At 43.5% G+C, this 23206-nt stretch overlaps 1 protein-coding gene across 3 annotated transcripts in view; it reads left to right on the top strand.

Annotated features, from left to right (window-relative positions):
- ZNF366 (zinc finger protein 366) overlaps positions 1 to 23206 on the top strand; it is a 70650-nt gene that overhangs the window by 29435 nt on the left and 18009 nt on the right. For all 3 annotated transcript variants that reach the window (XM_055134353.1, XM_004608504.2, XM_055134333.1), the window contains exon 2: positions 18675 to 20020. In XM_055134353.1, coding sequence (XP_054990328.1) covers positions 18689 to 20020 — 1332 coding nt within the window. In that variant the 5' untranslated portion in view covers positions 18675 to 18688. The remainder of the gene's footprint in view (positions 1 to 18674; positions 20021 to 23206) is intronic.

Genomic DNA, 23206 nt, shown 5'->3' with positions numbered 1-23206 from the left:
AGGAGGGATAAGTCACCAGGCTTCTTCTATCAGAGTCTATTCACGATCTTGGCCCCACCCACATCGCCTCTGTTATATGACTCAGTTATTTATGTTCAAGAAAGCTTTATCAGGAACCTCCCTAAAGTAATTCTTAACCTTGGGTGACCATGGTAGAATCTCTTGCCCCGATGCCTGGCTGTCTTCACCGGGGCCCCTCAGAGAAAGTGGGTTGAGTTTCTCTCCCCATCCTGAGCAGAGCCCTGGCAGCTGATGACCTCTGGGACCCAGCCACAGCCATTCTCAAGGCCCCTCTCCACACGTTTGGATGGGCCTCATGTGTGAAGGAACCGGCAGAAGAACCCAGGTGTGTGGGACCTGGGGCTGAGATCTCCAAGCCTGCTCCAATTGGGACTGGGCCTCTTCCACTCAGATCCCCCATTTTCCAGTAGCTAGGCAGTCACACCCACGAACTGCCCCCAGTGCTGTGTAATCCCATCAACAGCCAACATCCAGAGACTATAAAACCAAGCTCCCAGAAGACATCTTATAGCCTAGTTCTCCCCGTCGGAGAACCTGGCAAGCTACTGAGAGTTTTCTTACCCACACGGGAGAGCCTGGCAAGCTCCCCGTGGTGTATTCATATGCCAAATACAGTAACAATGATGGGTCTCATTCTTCTGACCCTGAAAGAGCCTCTAATGCGGCACTGTTGTGAAGGACAAATAAAGAGGGGCTGCTAAAATCTCAGGGCTAGGACGAATGGAGATGTTACTGGGTCTGCTCAAGCAAATTGAGGATCAATGGGATGATAGTGATAGTGATAGTGATAGTGACCATGAGGACTACTTACAGAGCTCTTAAAAAACACTGATGCCTGTGCTCCAACTTCAGAGGCCCTGATGGAATTTAGCATGGGGAGGATTTGAAGCATTGCATGTACTCTCTCTCTTTTTTTCCAATGTGGAAGGAATAAATGCTCAGATGTTATGTTTAAAACTTCTTTTCCCATGTGATTCTAATGTGTTAATCTAGTTTGAGAGGGACACTTGGCTAGGAGAGTACAATAATAAAAAAATCTGCTTTTTTTTGAATTTTCTATCTTATTGAATACAACAGAGTATATGAATGAATAAATGAGGTATTTTCTGGCCTTATTACCAAGAAAATAAAGGATGATAAAAGAATGAGTTGAAGGATGGATAAATGGGTCATTTGATTTTTGCAACTTTAGGGTGGGTAGAATATCACCGTTGTGGTCATACTTTTAAAATTTCTACAATGGTAAGCTCTGCTGACTCCCAGGGAGAGTGTCAAGGCCATGTTTGGAGGCCTTGCTCCTGGTTCAAGACTATTGCTGTTACTGTGCTCCCTGATCCCCTGTTCTACAAGCAGAATAAACATGAGATTCTTATTGGACAGTCCAGATCAACCACTGCAACAGAAATTACCTCACAGACTATACCTTACCCTGAGTGGTTAGTTCCAGAATGCAACTAGTGTCCACCTTTTCCTCTCACTTCTATGAAATGACCAACTTCCTCCAAACTTCCCAGAAGTTATATCTTCTTGTCAGAATCCTTTATTGAATGCAATGTGCTGACTTGTAATAATAATTGTAAGGACAGATCATGTACAGTCCTGCGGCAAGATACTTTCTCATTAAGCCCACTGCTGAAGTAGGCATTTATTAGTCTCATTTCATAAACGTGGAGACTAAGACTCTAAACTATTCAGAGAATTATAATATCTTACTTTTTAATCTTTTAATTGTTTTATGATGACTACCAGTGGTTCTGGGGTGGATGGTGGTGATTAGGTCCTTCCCCACCATACCTGACTCAGTGGTTCAGACCAGATAGTCCCATGCAACACTCTTGCAGTGTTTGGTGGTACTTAGGATGGCGCAGTTCTAGAGACTAAACTCAAGGCCATGCTCATGCTCACACATGCTATCTTATGTGTGAGCTACCACATAAAATTCCTCCTAGGCCCTGACTTACACTTAAGATTGTTTTGCGCTACCACATAAAATACCTCCTCGGCCTTGGCTTATACTTAAGATTGTTTAGGTCTTCTCCCACTGAGATTCTGTGAGCCAAAAATCTCAGCTCATTTCCTCAACTAGGTGGCAAATGCTCTGAGCAAAGACATACGATATCTTAGACACCTCCCAAGAGATTCTTCTCAATGGGTCTCACTTATGAGAAGTAACAGATATTCCAGAGAGTATTGCCTGTTGGTTACTCCTGCAGCCCGGAACCCTTGAAGATCTAAGGAACCCTTCCAGGCCTGCCAGTTTCAGTTGCTATTCATTAGTTTTGTTTTGTTGGAGCAAAAATACTCTGTCTATTTTCCTCAAGACTGTCTGGTGGTGTTGATATCAAGCAATTCTGAGATAGCTCTGAGGATTCCAAACAACACATAGGAATTTACAAATGGATTCTGTAGACATCTACTCCTAAGGTCTTTCCTATGAAAAATGCAAAAGAAAACAATTTGTTTGCAATTCCTGTCACTTGTTTTGCTAATCAAAAATTTAAACCTGAAATAAAAATATTAAATAGCAAAGTCATTGCAATACCAAGACTAGGGTTGTTATTCAGAAAAAGAAAAATTGTTCTCACATTATAAGGAGTTACGCATGAAAATTTTGTCTTTTAAGAATATCTCATATTTTTACTCAGCTTTATTGAGGTATAGGGTATCTTCATGTAGTTAACAAAAAGATCTATCACCCCATATATTTCCTCCTTCATATTTGAGAACATACAACATACACTCTACTAGCAAAGTTTAATAATATCATATAGTATTATCAATTATAGTCACTAGATTATACATTAAACTCTCAGATCTTTTTCATCTTATAACTGAAAATTTGTAACTTTTTATTTTGCTTTGGGTAGGTAGTGCTTAGAGATTATTATATGGTGCTAGGATTGAACCCAGAACCCCCTGCTTGCAAAACACATACTCACTCCTTTAAAATTTATCTGGCCCAGAAATGCTGTAACCTTTTACAGACCTGTCTCAATTGCCCCAACTGCAGCCCCTGGCTATCACTTTCTACTCTTCCACGTGTGTTACCATGTAATATTGTCTTTGTCTGGTCATGTCACTTAACATGATGTCTTTGAGGTTCATCCAAGTTGTTACAAGCAACAGGAATTTACTCTTTATTCTTTTGTAAGGCTGAATAATATTCCATTGTGTATATAGTTACGGATATACAAACAGACACATTTTCTTGATCCATACACCTGTTGACAGATGCTTAAGCTATTCCCATGCCTTGGCTACTGTGACTAAGGCTGCAATGAGCATGGAGTACAGATATCTTTTTAAAAATATTGGATTTTTTCACAATTGATTATGTAGCTAGAAGTGAAGTTGCTGAATCTCATGGAAGTTATAATTTTTATTGAAAATGATTTTTCCAAGTCAGAGCATGATAATTAACATGCGGTCTCTGTCTAGTTACCAATAAATTTATCATCTCTAGTATTTATACTTTTAATTCCTTGGGTTACCCCTATATTATATTTCTATAATGACTAAATCCCCATTTTCCTTAATAAAAATATGCAAAGATTGTATTAATTTTGATAAAAAAGAATTGCATGTGGTTTGTGAGAGCTGTAATGTACGTGTGCTAGAGAAAGAAAATAAGGATCTGGGGCCAGAGAAATAGTATATAGGGGCTAAGGCACTTGCCTTGCATTTAGCCAACCTGGTTCAATCCCTGGCACTATTTATATTCCTATGAGCATTTCCAAGAATGATCCCTGAACACAGAACCAAGAGTAAGCCCTGAGCACAACTGAGTGCCCCCCAATTAAATTTGCTACTATGAATGTATTGATATCTAAACAAATAAAAATTAATGCAGAAAATTAAAAAGTTGTAATAGCCTTCATTTGTGAATTTGGTGATTTTCACAGTTGAGATACCTGAGGAAGGACAAAGAACAACCCAAAATATAAGCTGGGTGTTTTTTCCCATTTCATAGGAGAGTATTAAACATAGGAGATTAGTCAACAGCAGCAATTTCTTCCTTCTTTCCTTTCTTTCCCTAAGGAGACTTTCATATTGGGCTCCACTATTGCAGCCTTCAAACTCTTCAACTCAATGAAACAGCTAAAAACATCCAAGTGAAACCTTTTAACTAGCCTTTGTAGTGTTTCTAAGATATATTCTGAGAGCAAAAACTGGGTGACAAAAGTCCTCATCTCACATCCTTTTGACATCAAAACCTTCTATGTAAGGGTCTGGAGGTTGATCTCAAATCCTAATAAATTCTCTACCAACCATGTGCGATCCAACAGGATGGTCAAAGCAAGTGTGATGTTTCAGATTTCTTTCCATAGCAGGTTAATTTCTACTAATTTTGACCTGGTATTCCTTACCAGCTAGAAATAAAACTGACATTTGTGTGTGCTCTTCAACCCATAAACATGTTTCAAAAGACAGACAAAATAATGCATAGTGGGGTTGGAGCGATAGATAGCACAGCGAGTAGGGTGTTTGCTTGCACGCGGTGGACCCAGGTTCAATTCCTGAGTGCATGAGCCAGGAGTAACCCCTGTACATCTCTGGGTGTGACCCAAAAAGCAATAATAACAATAATAATTCATAATAAGCGAATCCTAAGACAGCCACAGATAACATGTAAGTCTTGTATTGAGCAGTTTCATATGGTGATCCTTACTATGCAAAATACAATGAGAGAATGAATTCAGAACTAAAGGAACGTTATACGCTGGTTGGGGAAACAAAACCTAATCATGAAACAGTAAGAGTGCAATAGAGGGAAATGCTGTATTACCCTGGGCTCAGTGGGAAGAGGCAATAGCATTTGAAAGAACGGAGAGATCGTTGGGTATAAGAGTAGGGAGGAAAGGCTTCCACAAAGAAGCTGAACATTTATGAGAATTTTATGAGGACTTAGATTCCTGGATTGTCTACCATGCTAAACAAAGGCAAAGATAGAGGGAATGTGTTTTTCCAGTGTAGGGAATGATAGAAGACTGGTCTGACTGAGGTTGAGAGGATTTTAGAAGGAATGGGAAATAGTTGAACCTGCTTTGTCAAGAACTTTGGAAGTTGGGGAGAGGAATTTTCATTTCATTTGCACTGTATTTTTGCTTCAGGATTGTGTTTAGCTACAAGCCACAAAACTTTGCATGCACTTTCTGAGCCAAGGAAAGCACTACATTCTCACATAATCAGGTACTCAGCACCACTTGATAGAGGATGTACCCACTGATACAGCCCTTGCTACCAGATGGAGTGAGAAGTGGAGTGAGAAGTGTGCTATTAACCAGGTACCCTGTTCTACAGCCAGCTCCATAGTCACATTAGGGTAGAAAAAAAGGATAGGAAAGTGTAGTGCAGGTGGTTTCTGTATTAACAATGCATAAGCTTTATTACAAATACCTAGTGCCTTTTATGTCCCTCTCACTGGCCACAACTGGGGCATGTGGCAGCCCCTCACTGAAAGGATATTGAAAAGCGAGAGTCTTTGCTAAGCACATTGTTAGCACAAGAAAAATTATGGAGAAGGGGGGAAATATTTTATGATTTAAGGGAATGATGGCCTTTTAGGAGACAAGTTCTGTATTCCAGATTCAAGGGCTTTTGAGGGAAGATGTAGAAAGATCCGGAAGAGTAGATGAAATTTACTGAAAAGAACCTAGTCATGAAGGAGCTGACCCCTAAACTATAGTCATAAAAGGGGAGAAAAGGGTACTTCTGACCATGATCAATTTTGTAACAACTACCCAACTGTGAATAGTTAAGATAGAAGGTGTTAAAAAATTGTTTCTGGACCCTTTCCTATTTTTTCCCTTATAGCACAGTGGGTAGGGTGTTTGCCTTGCACACGGCCAACCCAGGTTTAATTCCTCCGTCCCTCTTGGAGAGCCCTGCAAGCTACCTAGAGTATGTCGCCCGCACGGCAGAGCCTGGCAAGCTAGCTGTGGTGTATTCGATATGCCAAAAACAGTAACAACAAATCTCACAATGGAGACGTTACTGGTGCCCGCTCGAGCAAATGGATGAGCAACGGGATTACAGTGATACAGTGTTACAGCATATAACATTTGGGCTAGATGGAAAAGCACTTATTAGAGAGGAGGTAAAGAAAACTATTGCCACTAGATTGAGACAAAAAAACAAATCTTAGATTATTACTACATCTAAGGTACCAAGAACCTTGCAGAGAAAGATGGATGAGGTGGGCTGCCTCAGGGAATTTGAGCCCCTATGTGCCCCTGGGAATGAAGTTCTGGGTTGTGGGGCCCCAAACACTACACAACCCACAGCAGACCACTGGGCTCCTTGAAGAGTACATCTGTGCTTAAAAAGCAAGAAAAATCATTCTAAAAACAACTTATCTTCTTTGGAAAAGTAGCCTCAAACAAACAACCCTCCAAAGATGCATTCTGGCTGTTAGGAGGGGAGAAGATAATAGAAAAGAAATTCAAAGTGTTTTTTTTTCCATTAGGGCTTTATCTATCAAATATTGTTTATCAAAAACAAATGCTACTGTTTAAAAATGGAATAAAATAATTTTACCCTAGAAAAATAATTGTAACTCAAAAACATAGTGCTTATAAATGTCCATTAAGTGAAGGTCACTGTACAATAAGACAGGGTCCAGTGCTGTGTGGAGGCAGATTGCTTCAATTCTCTGGGGAAAGCCACCCCCAAAGAGAGCACCCGGAAAGCATGCAGGTTGTTGAGAGGAGGGGGACTGAGTCCTTCAGGGCTGAGGTTGTATTGTGACTTGACAGTTTAGGATTCCGCAGTGCCAGAAGAAGGTCTGGACTTATCTTTCAGCCTGAAAGCAACTTCTAAGCAACCTCATTATTGTAGGATCTTTTGGGGAGAACCTGAAAATATGCCCCAGTTAAAAGGATTTACCCTACTGCCCCAAGTTCCTTCAGCACCAAGTGAGGTGCTAAGGAAGAATTAGGGATGGGTAGAACAAAGAAAACAAACTGATTTATTTGCAGTAATTACAGTGACTCCTCAAACCAGACTTATCTGCCCCTGAATGTGGTTTTAACATAGATACTGTTTTCTTTTCCTATTTCTTTCTTTCCTTCCTCTTTCTGTTGTTCCTTCTTTCTTTTCTTTCCATTTTGGGGGACCACACCCAGTATTACTCAGGGTTACTTCTGGCTCTGTGAACAGGGGCAACCATGCAGTGCTCTGAGAACTGTTTCGTGCCAGGGAATCAAACCTGGGCTGCCTGCCTGTAAAGTGTGCGTTCATTTCATTGCACTGTCTCCCCAGCTTACACCTGACCTTCTTCATGGATTCAATCAAAAGTTAGCCCACTTGTTAAATCACCATCTTTGTCTATTCTACAGAACACACTGACACCACTCTCTGGGGCACAGGTTGGGGAAGGGGGATAGTTTTTGCACTTCCCTCACATTCACGGAATTCATTCATATTTCTCATGCTGTTCTGAGATATTTTTTTAAAAAGGCTACTTTACCTGTGGTTTGTACTATATGGCGAGCTTCATGCCTCTACACACACACACACACACACACACACACACACACACACACACACACACCCCACAGAGAGAGAGAGAGGGAGGGAGGGAGAGGGAGAGATAGAGGGATGGAGGGACAGGGAGAGGGAGAGAGAGAGTTTTTGGGGTGGTGCTTAGAGCTTACTCATGGCTCAGTGCTCAGGGATCGCTCTTGGTGGAGTTTAAGGGGACCATATGTGGTGCTAAGGATTGAACCTGGGTTGGCTGCATGCAAGTCAACTAAGCACCCTACCCAATGCACTGACTATTCAGACACCTACCACATTCATCACAACAGTTCTAGTGTCATCCTGTCACCCCTCTACTCTTTCCTTCCACCCTGCGTCCTTTTCCCCAAGATCACCACAGTAGTTATCCCCATGTCGGGGAGGTGATTTGGTTCAAATAAAAGTTTTAATGATAAGAGAGAAGATAAACAATATCTTGGAGAAAAAAATTAGACAAATGTTCTACTTTTTTTTTCCTTTTGGGTCACACCTGGCGATGCACAGGGGCTACTCCTGGCTCTGCACTCAGGAATTACTCCTGGCAGTGCTCAGGGGACCATATGGGATGCTGGGAATCGAACCTGGGTTGGCCGAATACAAGGCAAATGCCCTACCCGCTGTGCTATTGCTCCAGCCCCAAGTGTTCTTCTTCTAATTTTTCCCTATTTAGCCAAAATATTACTGGAGATTTTTTATTATGTGGCATAGAGAATAACATCTGTTATTCTGTTCTCCCAGTGGTGGTTGTCTGAAGCTGACACTTGGTGTAATAAACACTGCTATTCTTGGCCTAAGCTTAGAGAGGGCACAGGGGAGGTACCCAAAGCAGTTTGCTTAATGAGTGCCACTCTGACTCCAGTCTGAGTCTCTGAAGATGCTTTTACATCATGAGTCTGGGTTGTAAAGCTGCATGCCCAGATTCCAAACCAGGGGGAACTTAAGTAAAAGTTGGACCTAAAAATCAAGCCAGCTAAGAAATGCTTGAAGAGAATTCTTCAGTGCTCAAAGGGAAAGCGATGCCAAGCCTAATCCAGATTGAATATTGCTTGAAAACAAGTATGAGTTTTCATTTCTTGATACAAATATTTGAAGAAATGAAAAGTCTTGCATATGACCAACCCAAGTCCAATCCTGGGCACCACATGTGGCCAGGTGGAAAAGGTATACAATTACCTCTCCACCAGGGAACTGAAAACTACCCACGCACCCCTATACACTACAATGGGAACAGGACTCCTGAAGTTGGTGACTCAGCAACTGGGCTCCCAGCTCTTCCCCCAGTCATACAGTCATTCTTCCTGAAGGTCACTGGTATTACCAGAATTTATTTTTCTTTCCATAGATAAGGTGTGTGAGCATTGGGTACTAGGTATATATCATATCAATACATATTTTTTCCAAGAAAGTTGTAAGCAAACAAAATCAGTAGGAATAGTCCATATAAAGTAGATCAGTAATAAAATCTTAAACTAAAACGTGTAAAAGGATTAAAGGTATCCAGGATGAAGAGTGATCACTTATTGGAAGGCAGAAACAGCAGGAATTGGAATAGGCATCTGTTAGGAGGATCATGGGAGAACTTGAAGTTGTTGAATATGAGAAATGGTTGTGATCTGCCCTTCTGGGTCACTGTTTGCTAGAATATGTTCTATTATGGTGACATACTTTTTTCAGAAGCTCATCCACACGAGCATTTCCATAGCTCTCACACAGTCATTTTTTTTTTTTTTGAGAGCTCAGAAATCTCCTTTTATTGATCATGGTACCTCAAAATGGAGCAATACAGTGATGTCATCAATGGCATCAAGAGAAGTTACAGAAAGAACTTTGAGGCAGCAAAACATGCCTTGTTTCCTTACATCTGCAGTCCAGTAATTTTGGCCTCTGGAAAGAAGATACAAACCAAAATTTTCTTGGGGGATAAGCACTTAAATTTACATCCCAAATACAAGGCTGGGCAGGCACCTGGAATCTACATCTCAAACACTAGGCTGGGCCAGAGGCAGCAATCTACAATGTCAAGGATTAGGCCTAGGTGATCAGGTCAAAGGTGAGACAGGAGATCTGCATGGCAAAGACCAGCCAGGCTTCTCACACACAGTCATTTTTATAGTGTACTGAGATATTCCACTATTCAGGTCAAACAAATATGTCCAACACTAGCCAGGGATCCCGAGCCATGATGGGTCACAATTTATAAAGAATACTACGCTAGTCTTTGCTATACCTTAGCTAAAACATCTCCTTCAGTGGAGTTGTTCTTGGCAGCTTACAGGTGTAAAGCCAGCTTGGGATGGAATGGGACAGTTATTCCTTCTTATGGGTAACACACAAATTCTGTGTGAGATGTTGCAACAAGAGCAAGCTCAACAGTTTCTAACAAATAACCCCCCAAGTAATTATTAAATTCCATCCACATAAAAGGCACCATGTTTAGTTTCTAACTTTGTAATCAGATTCTGTGAGAACTATAAGACACCCCACCCCAACACACACCCACGAACACACAAAGTCCCTGGCAACGTGGCACTATATCAAAAAGGGAGATATCAAACAAATGTGAGAGACTTCAAAGAAGTGACGCATTTTCTTCTAGCTCTGATGGAAAAGAGAGTTTCACTCTTAAGTCAAAGCCTCCAGAGATGGTTCTTTCTACCTCCCACCCTGTAGGATCTTGGGAAAATCTGGCACGCATATCAAAGAAAGGAGACAGCTGGCTCTCAGATAGGCTTCAGAGCAGAGCTGTTCCTGGTGAGAACCATAACTGAGAAGTTGCCCCCTCAACTAGATGATGCATGAGAGTTATGTGTTAGAGTGCTCAGCTAATCAGACTTCAGAAGCCTATTGATTCACAAGGGGTAGGAGTATATTTTCTAATGACCAGAATACACTTGTCCACTCATAGGGGATTACTTTATATTTTAATAAGTGCTTGGGGTCAGAGGGATAATGGTAGGTAGAGCCCTTGTCCTGGGCTTGATCCCTGGTATCCCACATGGTCCCCTGAGCACTGCTAGGAGTGACTCCTGAGTGAAGAGAGTAAGCTTTCAGGAGTAAGCCCTGAAAACATCCAGATGTGGCCCCAAAATAAACAAGAGGTGTTGGAGAAATTAGGAGATTGTTTACTGACTGGCAATGGATAACCAAGGATTAAAAGACCTTGAAATATTATTTAATGTATTATCCTTACTCTGCAGTATTTTACTGAATAGAATACATACATATGAAAAACCTAAAGCTAAGTAACAACAACCAGGCATCTGCCATACTTAGTCTCCCCTTAAATAGAGTAGGCATTAATATTATAAAATTCTTAAAACATCTTATATACCATATTCATATTATTGGATACACTCCATAGATATTAATTCATTAGAAAGTAGAATTTCATTGCCTTGACTGCTGTTGGATATTTCCTATATGTTCTCTGAGATTATTTATCATTCCAGAGGCCTACCAAAGCAAATAATCATTCCCCCAAATGGACAAAATAAAAATTTCTAACATGCAACATACATGCACATGTGTATATTTGCTTAGCTACCAAGTGATATGTACATTTTCCTTGACCTCTAAACATAGAGCAAAAAACAAAACAAATCTATCTTCCAAAAAACTGTACATTATAAAAATGTTTTTTCCCTAAAAAAGTTGGAGAAAAACATTCCAGTTGTAGCTCCATTCAGAAGAGCTACATTAGCTCTAAAGATTGTGAAAAAAACTGCTAAGTCATATCTCCAGTTCATTTCCTTCCTTTAAATGGGTCACGAGGACAGATAACCCCAACACATGAGCAGCTGTTCCAGTGCTCAAGTAACAACATTCTTTCACTGTGGCTTTCTAGAAACTAGACCTAGGTGTTAAGCACATTCTAAATAAAGTTTTGCATCTATTTAATCTGAGAGAGTTAGTAGCTGAATTTTTTAAAAAGGAACTCTTCAGGGCTAGAGAGATAATACAACAGGTGAGTCAGTTGCTTTGCACGTGACTGACCAGGGCTTAATTCACGGCACTGTATATGGTTCACTGAGCACTGCCAAGAGTTATCTCTGAGCCTTGAGCCAAAAATAATCCCTGAATACGCCAGGTATGGCCCAACCCTCCCCTTCCCCAACCATTAAAAACATTTAAAAAGGGGTTGTTGGGGCCAGAGATGTAGCTCAGTGGTAGAGCACTTGCCTTATATGTATAAAGTTCTAAATCCTATTCCTGACACTGAAAAAAATAAAAGACACGAAAGATTAAAATTTTTCTTGAAACCCAAGAGATAGTACAGGGGTTAAAGCACTTGCTTTGTATGCATCAGACCCCATAGTTAGAACCTCAGCAGTATATTAACCCCTGAGTACTGCCAGGAGCAACCTCTGAGCACAAAGTTGGGAGTATTTCCTGAGCATTTCTGAGTGTGACCCTAGAACTTTAAAAAACAAAACAGAAAGGGCCTTTAAAAAGTATTTTTATAAATGATTTTTATAAATACTTATATTGCCCACTGTAAGCAATACAAAACTAAATTTTAGACCTTATGTTATGCCTAGTAGAGCTTCAAAAAACACATTTAATTGACTATTTCATGTGTGAATGGGTCTCATGACCAATTAGTAATTTCTGGTGCCCTAGGACATTCAATTCATGCCATGGACTGACAGTTACATTTTCTTTGGGAGGAATCTGGATTTACAAATTAAATTGGCACTGCAAGGATGTCCAGAAGGGTTTTGGTGTCTTAACAACCAGAGCTATTACCTCTTCTGGCTTCCGCTACTAATGCCAGAAGTGGTAAGGTAGGACTTTCCTGTCTGTAGCACGGATTGCTCTACCTGTCAGATGTCTAGGACACCTTGTTAGTCAACCAGTCACAGGAATGAAAGTCTCAACCATTAGCTGTCAAATACCTGCAGATGAAAAACTCAACTGTACTAGTGCCAAGATATTAAGGCTATGATACTGCACTGTTAGAATGTTTAATCTGGGGCTCCAGCAATAGTACAACAAATAGGACATTTGCCTCACATGTGGCTGACCTGGGTTCAATCCCTGGCATCCCATATGGTCCCTGGAGTAATTCCTGAGTGCAGAGCCAGGAGTGACCCCTGACCATCACCAGATGTGACCCCTAAAGAAAAAGATAATAGAATGTTTAATCTAAGTCTCAAAGCTCCTTCTGTTAACACATATTTGGAAAGAACTCAGCGATGCAATTAAATCCCATTTCAGAGGGGTCTTCTAATAAATCAGACAGACCCCTTTTGATGAGCAGAGATATGTGACATGTGACCAGTCTGTTCATACATTTCCAATAGTGACTTACTTCCTTTTGTCCACCCACAGCTGGTCCCCTTTCGCCTCTCCTAGCTCTGCTTCTTATTCTTCAACTCCCCCCTCCCCACTTCTGCAGCCCCCTTTGTGGGGAGCAGTGCTCCAGGGCAGACCCTTCTAATAAAGTGCCACTCTCAAACTAAAAGGGAAGCTGATATCTTCACGAGTAAAACATGATGTGTTTGCAATAAAAACACTGGTAATATTCAGGGAAGAAGGAATATGCTTTTTTTTTTTTCACATGTGAGACTGCTTTGAGGAATTTCAGGGTGCACGGAACTCCGTGAGTGGAGACAAGAGACCCGCCTGAAGAATGCTGACTCACTGCACTTCTAACAACCTCAACTGGAATGACCTTCATTTTCAATGAGAACCACAAAATACCAGTAATTTTGTCTGGGGAATATTTATATTTGAGTGCAAGTGGTGAATTCCCAATTAAAGGGCATTATTATTAGAAACATTTCCCTCCCCCCCAAAAAACTAAGCGGTTTCAGCTTGGTGAGCATTTTGTTTTCTTTTCTTTTATTAAATCACCGTGATCTCCAAATTATTCATAGTTGGGTTTTAGACACACAATTAGTCCAGCACTGATCCCGCCACCAGTGTCAACGGCTCTTGACCAGTGTTCCCAACTTTTCTAACTGGAGTTTAAAGAGGAGCATTAGTGTTTGTTTCTAAAATGCACCACCCCCCATACTCTGATAGCCAACTCGTCCTATGGACAATGCATGTTAAAGAAGGCATCCTGAGTCTCTTCTTCTGAGAGAGACCAAACCAATACTTCCCTCCTCCACCTAATGTTTGCTTCTTGACCTATTTGCTTTAGTGACTGGATACACATGAAAGAAAGCCAAAGGAACTTAGAACATTCTCTGACCACAGCAATAAAATGTATAATTATTCTAAAGCTCCTCCTTCCCCACATTAGTAGAAAGGGTGGCCTGCTGCTAGCCTTGCAAACATTTTTTCTGGGTGAAAGAAAACAAGACAACTGTTGATATAGGTTTATGCTTCGTATTCTTTATCCAGGCTGGAGTGATAGCACAGTGGATAGGGCATTTGCCTTGTATGCGGCTGACCCGGGTTCAATTTCCCCATCCCTCTCGGAGAGCCTGGCAAGCTACCAAAAGTATTCCACCCACATGGCAGAGCCTGGCAAGCTACTGTGGCGAATTCAATATGCCAAAAACAGTACCAACAAGTCTCACAAATGGAGACGTTACTGGTGCCTGCTTGAGCAAATCAAAGAACAACAGGAGGACAGTGCTACAATGCTGTGCTATTCTTTTTCTTCTGCCCCACTCTCTACCCCTGTTTCTGCCCACTGTGGCCTATTGGATTTTTCAAGTCCCTGTTTTCTGAGTGAGTTATAGAACCTTGTGGCACTCTGGGGGATGGTTCGCTGGCGTTAGTGCAGCCAGGATTCAGGGTTCACCCAAATCTTTGAGGGTGCTGAGATTGGTGCCTGGGAAGCTAGGGTAAGCCGTAGTGCATGCTCGACATTGTGTATTCAGTTCTTCCGGTTGAAACAACTACTCCTAAGAGGTCACAAGTGTGCTGATGATCTGATGAGGTTGACTCATGAGTCACCAACAGTCCTAACAAAATAAGTTGCAGTGATATATCTTGAAAGTCAACACACAGACCTTCAAAACAAGAACAGCGGATTCCTTCTCTTATGCTGCCAGTGGCTTACTGAGCAGCACCAAGGTCTGAGCCTGGCACAGTGCTGGGGACCAGAATTACGGCATGTGCTTCTGAGAGGCAGGATAGTTCTTCCCCTTTACTATCTAGCAGGAATCTCAGGAGACAGTTTGCCAGAATTGATCCAGCACTTCCTCAGGCTTGAACCAACAGGGCCTCCTGTCTCTGGGAAAGTGATCCCTGATAAAAAGACAAACAAGGACAGCAAAAACCTAGAGGTAATCCCTCAGTTTTCCACAGAGCAGCTGAGTTCATGGCCACTCACCACAATGAGCTATTACAAATGTGAGTTCAAGGTTATCTCCCTATAGGAAGGAGGACCTAGAGAAGGGACAGGGGATTACCTTTAAAAAAAAGTTTAATTCCATACTGAATGAGAACATCCATTTGGCCTCACCTTACTCATTGTAAGTAATTTTACCGATTCACAATCCCTGTGATAAGACTAGCTCAGAATAAGTGGGTATCATCTTGATTTTGGACTTACAAAGTCCAGATGCCAGTGGTGAACCCCAAACTTCAGCATGGACAACAGAGACAGCATCAGCTGACATCAACCTACTGATCTCCACAATGTTCCTCTTTCATCCACTGTTTTTTGCCCTGGTGACACCATATTATCCTGATATATAATACTTTCACATACATACTTTTAAAAGTCTCCAGCAGCCCAATGGGACTAGCCCAAGCCATATTTCATGAACAAGAAAATCAAGATCCAAAATAAACGTACTCAAGTCCCACAGCTGTTAACACAAAGACAGCGTTCAAACCCAGATTTTCAGCCTGTAAATGAGAGTTCTTTCCACTCTCCCATAGCTGTGTTCACAATTTCAGTTCTTCCTTTTTGCCTGCTGTTTCAGCTCATCCTGGCGGGGAATTACCACCTGCTGGTTTTCTGTGAGCCATCACAGAGGATCCCCAGTGGTCCCCCTGCCCTCAGCCCTGCCTTCAGAGTAAATGACTGTTCCTCCAGGCCTCTCTTGCACCCATATCTATTATGGATAACTCTGGACTTATGTTTATAGAAAGAGGGGAGCCCAGGCATGGCACTTACTGAGATTTTCTAGGAATCTCAATATTTTTGCAGAGGCTGTTGACTGATTTCAAGATAAGTTACTTCCTGAAGACCACATACTTTTTTCTAGCTCTTCCTTTCAGCTCTTCCCATCTCCATTTTGGTTTTTGAGAGTCTGTGTTATTTATGTTGTGGGATTTTAGCACCCTGTGTTTGCATGACTGGGATATCAATAGCCAGTAGAAGCCACTGCTGAGTTCTCTATTCAGAAGTCCAGGGGGTCCAATTCTCTTAGACCCCTGCCAGGATGGGCAGCGTCCTTAAGATCTTAAAGAAGATTTCATGGGACATTGGTGATGGGAAATGTACACTGGTGGAGGGATGGGGATTCGAACAGTGTGGGTATTGGGACAGTGTACAAATGAAACTCAATCATGAAAGCTTTATATTGCGTATCTCACAGTGATTCAATTAAAAAATTAAAAATTAAATAAAATAAGTATAGTAAAAAAAAGTTCTTAAGGCATAAAGACATGACTGTTTCAAGGGACTGGAGAAATAGAGAGGAATGGATCACAATATCTTTTTAAAGCTCCTGATTACTGATTTTATTCTAAAACAGGCAGACTACTATTTTAAGGATGGAATAGACATAAGCACAAGGAGAAAACAAAGGTTGGGGAGTTTTATCATATCAAAATGGAGAGGAAATTGAAATGTAGATGTGTAAATATCTGCATTTGAGAATTCTGCCACTTATGCTTTATAAAAGCACATCATCTCATTAACAATGTTTTGTTGCAAACACTGAAAATAAATACTTGTTTGAACTTAGCATTATAGAGCAAGTGTAACTCCAAGTGCATGAAAGTAAATCAATTGGTAGACTATGCCACAGATAAAAGCAAAAAGTACTAAATAAAGGCAAGAGTGATGCATATATAAAACCAAAAACCTTACACTTCCAAGTGAAATTATGCCTTTCAAATTAGTAGTTTCCCAACATATAACACACAAAAATATTATTAACCATGCAGTTTTAAATATATTCTTAGCAACTTAATGCAAAAAAAAAAACCCATATCAGTAAATCCTGGTCTATGTTCTGACACGTGCTCTCTTTCTCTTAACCAGTTCCCAACCAACTTAATAGGGAGCAGGAATTATTGCCTCTTTCAACCAGCACCGTAGCACTGTCATAGCACTGTCGTCCCATTATTCATAGATTTGTTTGAGCGGACACCAGTAACATCTCCACTGTGAGACTTGTTGTTGCTGTTTTTGGCATATTGAATATGCCAGGGGTAGCTTGCCAGGTTCTGTCGTGCGGGTGGAATACTCTTGGTAGCTTGCCGGGCTCTCCAAGAGAGACGAAGGAATCCAACCCAGGTCGGCCTCGTGCAAGGCAAAAGCCCTACCCGCTGTGCTGTCGCTTTTCTAGGATACTCCCTATAGCGCAGCGGGTAGGGCATTTGCCTTGCACGCGGCTGACCAGGGTTCTATTCCTCTGTCCCTCTTTCAACCAGATCAAAATGAGATGGGCAAAGCCAATTTGTATATGGATCAGCTCTGCTGTGGATCCTTAAGTCAAATAGGCTCTTACCCCCTTATAGGTTTATAAAACAGACATGAGAAAAATGAAATACCAGAGAAGTAAGTCTTGAGCTTGGTATGTCCTGCGCCCCCTCAAACAAAACTAAACACAAAATGTGTTTGCCTCACCAAGGAATAGAAAAAAATCCTTAATCACCATTAGCCCTTTAATCCTTGCACTCCTCACTCTACACAGCTCAGTGGTGTAGAAGAGAGCCCCAAAGTAGTCGAGGGCCAGACCTCAGTCCATCTCTCTCCAGTGGTCTGAGGCCACGCCTTACACCTGGCCAGGTCGACAGGCTTTGTGGGAACCTCTCAAAACTCAGCAGATTGGTGTTAAAAAGGAAGCCCACTGAAAAAGTGGAGTTGTTACTTGATCCTGTCCCCTGGTATGCATATGAGGGAGATAGAAAAGGGGCAAGAATCCACATAGAGAAGGCAACTGGCCACCAGCTTCCCAGACAGGCTGGCCATGGTTATGGCTAAGAGGATGCTCTGAACTCAGGGAGTGAAGCCAACGCAGAGTCAGAGCCTTCTAATCTTGGAATTTTGCACTTTCAGTTGCTTTCGATAGAAATACTACTTGCACAGATGACTTTGTAACGCTGGGTTATATATTTTCTTAATGACATTGAACTTGATACACCTTACTCTGAAATGTGAGATTTGACTTTGACTTCAGCATTCATGTTGGATATCCCTGGATATCCCTGTTGTCCAGCAGCAAAGGGCCAGGAGAGGGAGACTCAGCAGCAATCAGCTCCTTTAGAGAGAAATTACCCTAAGTGATATCTTTCACTCACCATTAGCACCTGAACTTCCATCTCCCACTGGATGGATTCAGTTCTGCCTCCTATATGGAGAGGTTGAAGGACTGAGGACATCCCCTGTCTCTCTAGGTCTTGGCATTCTCTTCTTAAACAGAGATCAAGGCCAAAAAGTCTCAGACTTATCTACTAATACCCCTGCCCCGCAACACCCCCCTATATCCAAGGTCTATGACTGAACGTCAATATTGAAGTACTGGAGCCCAGTTTGATTCTGTCGTGGGGTCCCCTTCTGGAAGGACAGAGCTTTCCACATTAATAACTGGGTTTTCAAGGGGTTGAGGCTATCAGTGATTCTTGGAAGATCCGCGGGATAATGGAGGGTCTGTATGACAGGAGCATTACTCTTCATGGATCTACTGAAAGCCATTCAGAGAAAGGGGAATTTAAACACACACACACAAGCAGAGGGAGAGTACCGTGGATAGGAAGTTGGTCTTGCATGAAGCCAGTCCGGGTTTGATCCGGCCCCAATCCGGCACCCCATATGGGCCCCTGAGCACTGCCGGGAGTAGTTCCTTGAGTGCAGAGCCAAGAGTAGTCCCCTAGGGTGTGGCCCCCAAGTGAATAAGTAGATAATAAAAAATAATAGATAATAAAAATTAAAAACAGGTTTTAAAAAATAATTAAAAGCACACAGAGAAAATAGTAAGTTCTCTTCTCTTTGAAAGGGCAATTGCCAAGGATGCAGAAGGAAATGAAGATAGTCAAGGACGAAGACACGCATTTCAACGTGGGCGTGAAGCGGGGCCCCTCTTTCCCGCACTGTCTGCAGCCAGCGGTCTCTCGAGGAAAAGCACCCCCAAGACACCCCTTCCCAGAAGCCCTTCGGGGCCCTTTCTCCCAGTTTCGCTATGAACCTCCTCCCGGAGACCTAGACGGCTTCCCGGGGGCCTTTGAAGGGGGAGGGTCTCGGAAACGGAAGAGCATGCCCACGAAGATGCCGTGCGCCCCGACTGCCGAGGAAGGCAGCCAGGCCCCGCAGACCGACGACAGCAAACCCCAGGCCACCCCCAACCTCCAGCTGCTCTTCCCGCAGCCCCAGCGCCCCAAGTACGACTCTCAGATGATCGACCTGTGCAACGTGGGCTTCCAGTTCTACCGCACTCTGGAGCCCCTGGGGGGCAAGCCGGTGAAGCAGGAGCCGGTGAAGCCCAGCGCCGTGTGGCCCCAGCCCACGGCCCCACCCTTCCTGCCCAGCCCCTACCCCTACTACCCCAAAGTCCCCGCGGGCCTCCTGTTCCCCTTCTTCGTGCCCACGTCCTCCCCGTACCCCTTCGGCCGCCACGCCTTCCTGCCCAAGGCCGCGCCCGAGCCGCGTGCGCCCCGGCCGGCGGAGGCGCGCGAGAGCGATGAGGCCAAGCAGAAGGTGGAGCGCGTGGACGTGAACGTGCAGATCGACGACAGCTACTACGTGGACGTGGGCGGTGCGCAGAAGCGCTGGCAGTGCCCCACGTGCGAGAAGTCCTACACGTCCAAGTACAACCTGGTCACGCACATCCTGGGCCACAGCGGCATCAAGCCGCACGCCTGCGCGCGCTGCGGGAAGCTCTTCAAGCAGCTCAGCCACCTGCACACGCACATGCTCACGCACCAGGGCACGCGGCCCCACAAGTGCCAGGTCTGCCACAAGGCCTTCACGCAGACCAGCCACCTGAAGCGCCACATGATGCAGCACAGCGAGGTGAAGCCACACAACTGCCGCGTGTGCGGCCGCGGCTTCGCCTACCCCAGCGAACTCAAGGCGCACGAGGCTAAGCACGCCAGCGGGCGCGACAACATCTGCGTGGAGTGCGGCCTCGACTTCCCCACGCTGGCCCAGCTCAAGCGCCACCTCACCACGCACCGCGGCCCCATCCAGTACAACTGCTCCGAGTGCGACAAGACCTTCCAGTATCCCAGCCAGCTGCAGAACCACATGATGAAGCACAAGGACATCCGGCCCTACATCTGCTCCGAGTGCGGCATGGAGTTCGTGCAGCCACACCACCTCAAGCAGCACTCGCTCACGCACAAGGTAGGCTGGGGGTGGGGTGGGAGGATGGGTGTGGGCTCTGGGGAGGCCCACTGGCAACCCCCTACAATGACAAGGAGTGATGACTCCTGAGGTCAGAGCCTTCCTATCCTCGAGTCTCAATGCTTTCTCTGGGAACTGAAGAATGGGGCACCTTTTTCCATCTCACCTTCCCGGGCTCGCCCGGGCTTGATCTGGAGATGCTGAAAGTCTGATGATCTGTATCTTGGATCATCACAGAGTTTGGAGAAGACAGTGGGGAAAGATGAACGAGTCCATGGTGGTCGGACTGTGGCATCTTAGTCCCCATCTGTGTCCTCAAATTCAGTTTTCTGGAAACTCCCTGCAGGGCCATAGCATTCCTGTGGCACTAGCTCATTACCTGGGATAGACAACCAGATTCTAGAACGTTCTAGAGAATTCTCTCTTTGGCTGCTGCTACCTTTGGGGTGATTTTTCTCCCTCAACTGTGATGCATACTTTACAAGCAGGTGGCTCTGACGCTGGCCAGAGGCTGTCCAGATACAGCAGGGTTTGTGCTTCTTTGTTAAGCCCCCCACCTCCCTGTTCAGTGCCCTGTAAGAGGTCTGAGCAATACAGCATCTTTCTTTATTGAATTTGTATTTTCTCTCCCCTGAGATCAAGTATTCAAGAAGGAAAAAGTACAGGCTCACAGGTCTCAGTTCAGCCTAGTTTACAACCAAAGTTGAGGTCAAACTTGTTGAGGTTAAACTTCAAAAAAGCCCCAGAGACATCTCAGAGGAGATGTTTGGGTTGACTTGGAGCTTCTGAGAGGAGAATTTTGCTCACTCACATTTACCCTTAAACCCTCACCTTGAATGGCTTTCTTCACAGCAGAGACATCTAGCAAGCCAGAGTTTCTAAAACATTTTTCAACTCTGAAAGGTCACTGGAGACTCACTTTACCCAGCCAAGATGACATTTCTGCTTTGCCATAATAGGGCTAATTTGTTAGGCTAGAAAAAAACACTGCAATTCCTGGCTCTGTACAAATAGCTCCTGCCTGCCTCTAAATCACCTGAGGATACCCAGCATCCGGAGAGGAAGGTCCTGCTGCACTAGGGAATAAGAAAGAACCTCGATGATAGGCACCAACCAGGGCCACTGTTCCCTGAGTTAAGGGGCTGCTAGGGGTCTGGGAAAGGAATCAAAGCTGTATGTTAGAATGTTCTCTAAAACCATCAAAAAATGAAATTTCAATGGAAAAGCATCCATGTGGCTTAAATAAGTGTCACTTGAAGAACATATATTGGAATAAAGTGACAATAGACCTGGAGTATGTGGCAGACATCTGATGTGACAGGTGCCTTCCCTGCTTTGCCCTGGTTTATTCCTGCCAGTATCACTCCAGATTCACAGTTGGCAGACGCAAGCAAGGGAGAGGTGCAAGCACTGAGCTGTTGCACCCTATTTTCCAGACTTCCCCTTGGTCACTTTGGTCCCCTCACCCTTAACTCCCTACATGCTTCTACTCTGTGATTTCTCTGTTTCCCTCTGAGACACAGCAGCTTCCTTCGTCTCCCAAAGAGATGTCCTGACTTGCAAACACTTGTGTTCCAGCCAGTCAGTCCCCATGCGAATTGCACTCTAGATGCAGGCTTCTCCTCAGAGAATTCCAGAAGCAGTGATGAGTAGATGCTTTTTCTTTATTGTCCTTGGTTCTCAAGTCAACTGAGTCCTTGCCAAGGCCAATCTTCAGAGGAAGAATAGACTGAAATAAATGGAAAAACTCATCAGGAAAAGAGTTTTTGCATAGTTCATGATTTTCAATTTGCTGATTGACTTAAAAATGCATCTTAACAATTAGTTTTCTTAGGAGACCATTAAATTTTAGATCTCCCCATTAGCATAAATCCATGCTTATCTGCAATCACCTAGATACTTCCAGCTGGAAAGAATCCCAGGTGTTCGTGACACCTCCCTCCCCCACACTTCATCTTGAGAGGAGTGGGTCTTCACCAGGAAAAATCAGGAGCATTGTCTGAGGAAACACAGTCAGTAATTGGCTGGACAGACAGACATCTGTGAGTGCCAACAGAGGAGTGGAACTTTCCTGCCTGATACGGTGCTGGGTGCTGTTCAGGCCAGATAGTACTATGGGTGGGAGGCATGTAACTGGTGCCAGGGATTGACCTCAGTGTCTCTGCGAAGCATGTGCTCCAGCCCTGCAAGGTACCTCCCCAGCCCATAACCTTCCATTCGATACCATGGTTCTCTATGGTTTTTTAGGTTTTTAAGTCCCAAAGTTATAATTCCATGGTATCATTCTGGGTTGAGATGTCTTGTAAAAAAAGCTGCTTACCCATTAGAAGGTTAGCTATTTCTCTATACCTGCTGTAAGTTCTAAGAAATATTTTCCTTTGGAGGCACCAGTGCATTTGCAAGTCCTTCTTGCATATGATCTCCCCATAAGCATAAAGCCATGGGGAGATAAACTAGGACAGCTCCTTCTTCCCTCTCCTCTGTCCTCAGTTGTATTTCTCTGGAGGAAAGCTGGCATCCAGGAGTTCCTGTAGCCAACTACACAGAGCTCACAATGATTCTCTCACCCGCCTCTCCTAGGGAATTGTCTCCGTCATCATACCCTGGCTATAACTTATTGAATTGTTCTGAGATTTTCAACTCAGCTGATAAGCATGCAAAAGAATATTGGTTTTCATATGGGGGAAATGACTATCTAGGTAGTTTTTTTTATTATATTGAATGCCAGATTATAAACTCATTTCATATTTTATTCCACAGTGCTTTCACCCCAATCCAATGAATCCCTGAGCACTGTCACTGTAGAACTGTTCCCAGGACTAATCAAAGTGTTCCTGGTTTTGTTTTATGTTCAGGGACATCACCCATAAGTGCAGAGGGCATGATACAGTCCTCGAGGGGTGCTCCCAGGGGTTTCAGGGAACCCTCAGTTGTAGAATTGAGCCCAGGCTCAATTCTACAACTCAGTTGTAGAACCCTCAGTTGTAAAATTGAGTTTGCTCGGAAAAGCGAGCAAACCCTGAGTTCTAGCTCATCAGTAACATCCTTTTCCTTCAACAGTCTGGCTAGTTAATGGTTCTCAGAAGAAACAAAATTATGCAATTAAAGCTTTTCAAGAATTTAGCAACTGAACAAAGCTAAAGCTACACCATATGGAATTTAACTTGACCCTCAGACTCTTCACTT

The sequence above is a fragment of the Sorex araneus genome, chromosome 1 (assembly GCF_027595985.1).
Source record: "Sorex araneus isolate mSorAra2 chromosome 1, mSorAra2.pri, whole genome shotgun sequence".
Taxonomy (NCBI): domain Eukaryota; kingdom Metazoa; phylum Chordata; class Mammalia; order Eulipotyphla; family Soricidae; genus Sorex; species Sorex araneus.
The sequence above is the reverse complement of the archived record's forward strand: the minus strand, read 5'-3'. Positions and strand labels throughout refer to the sequence as shown.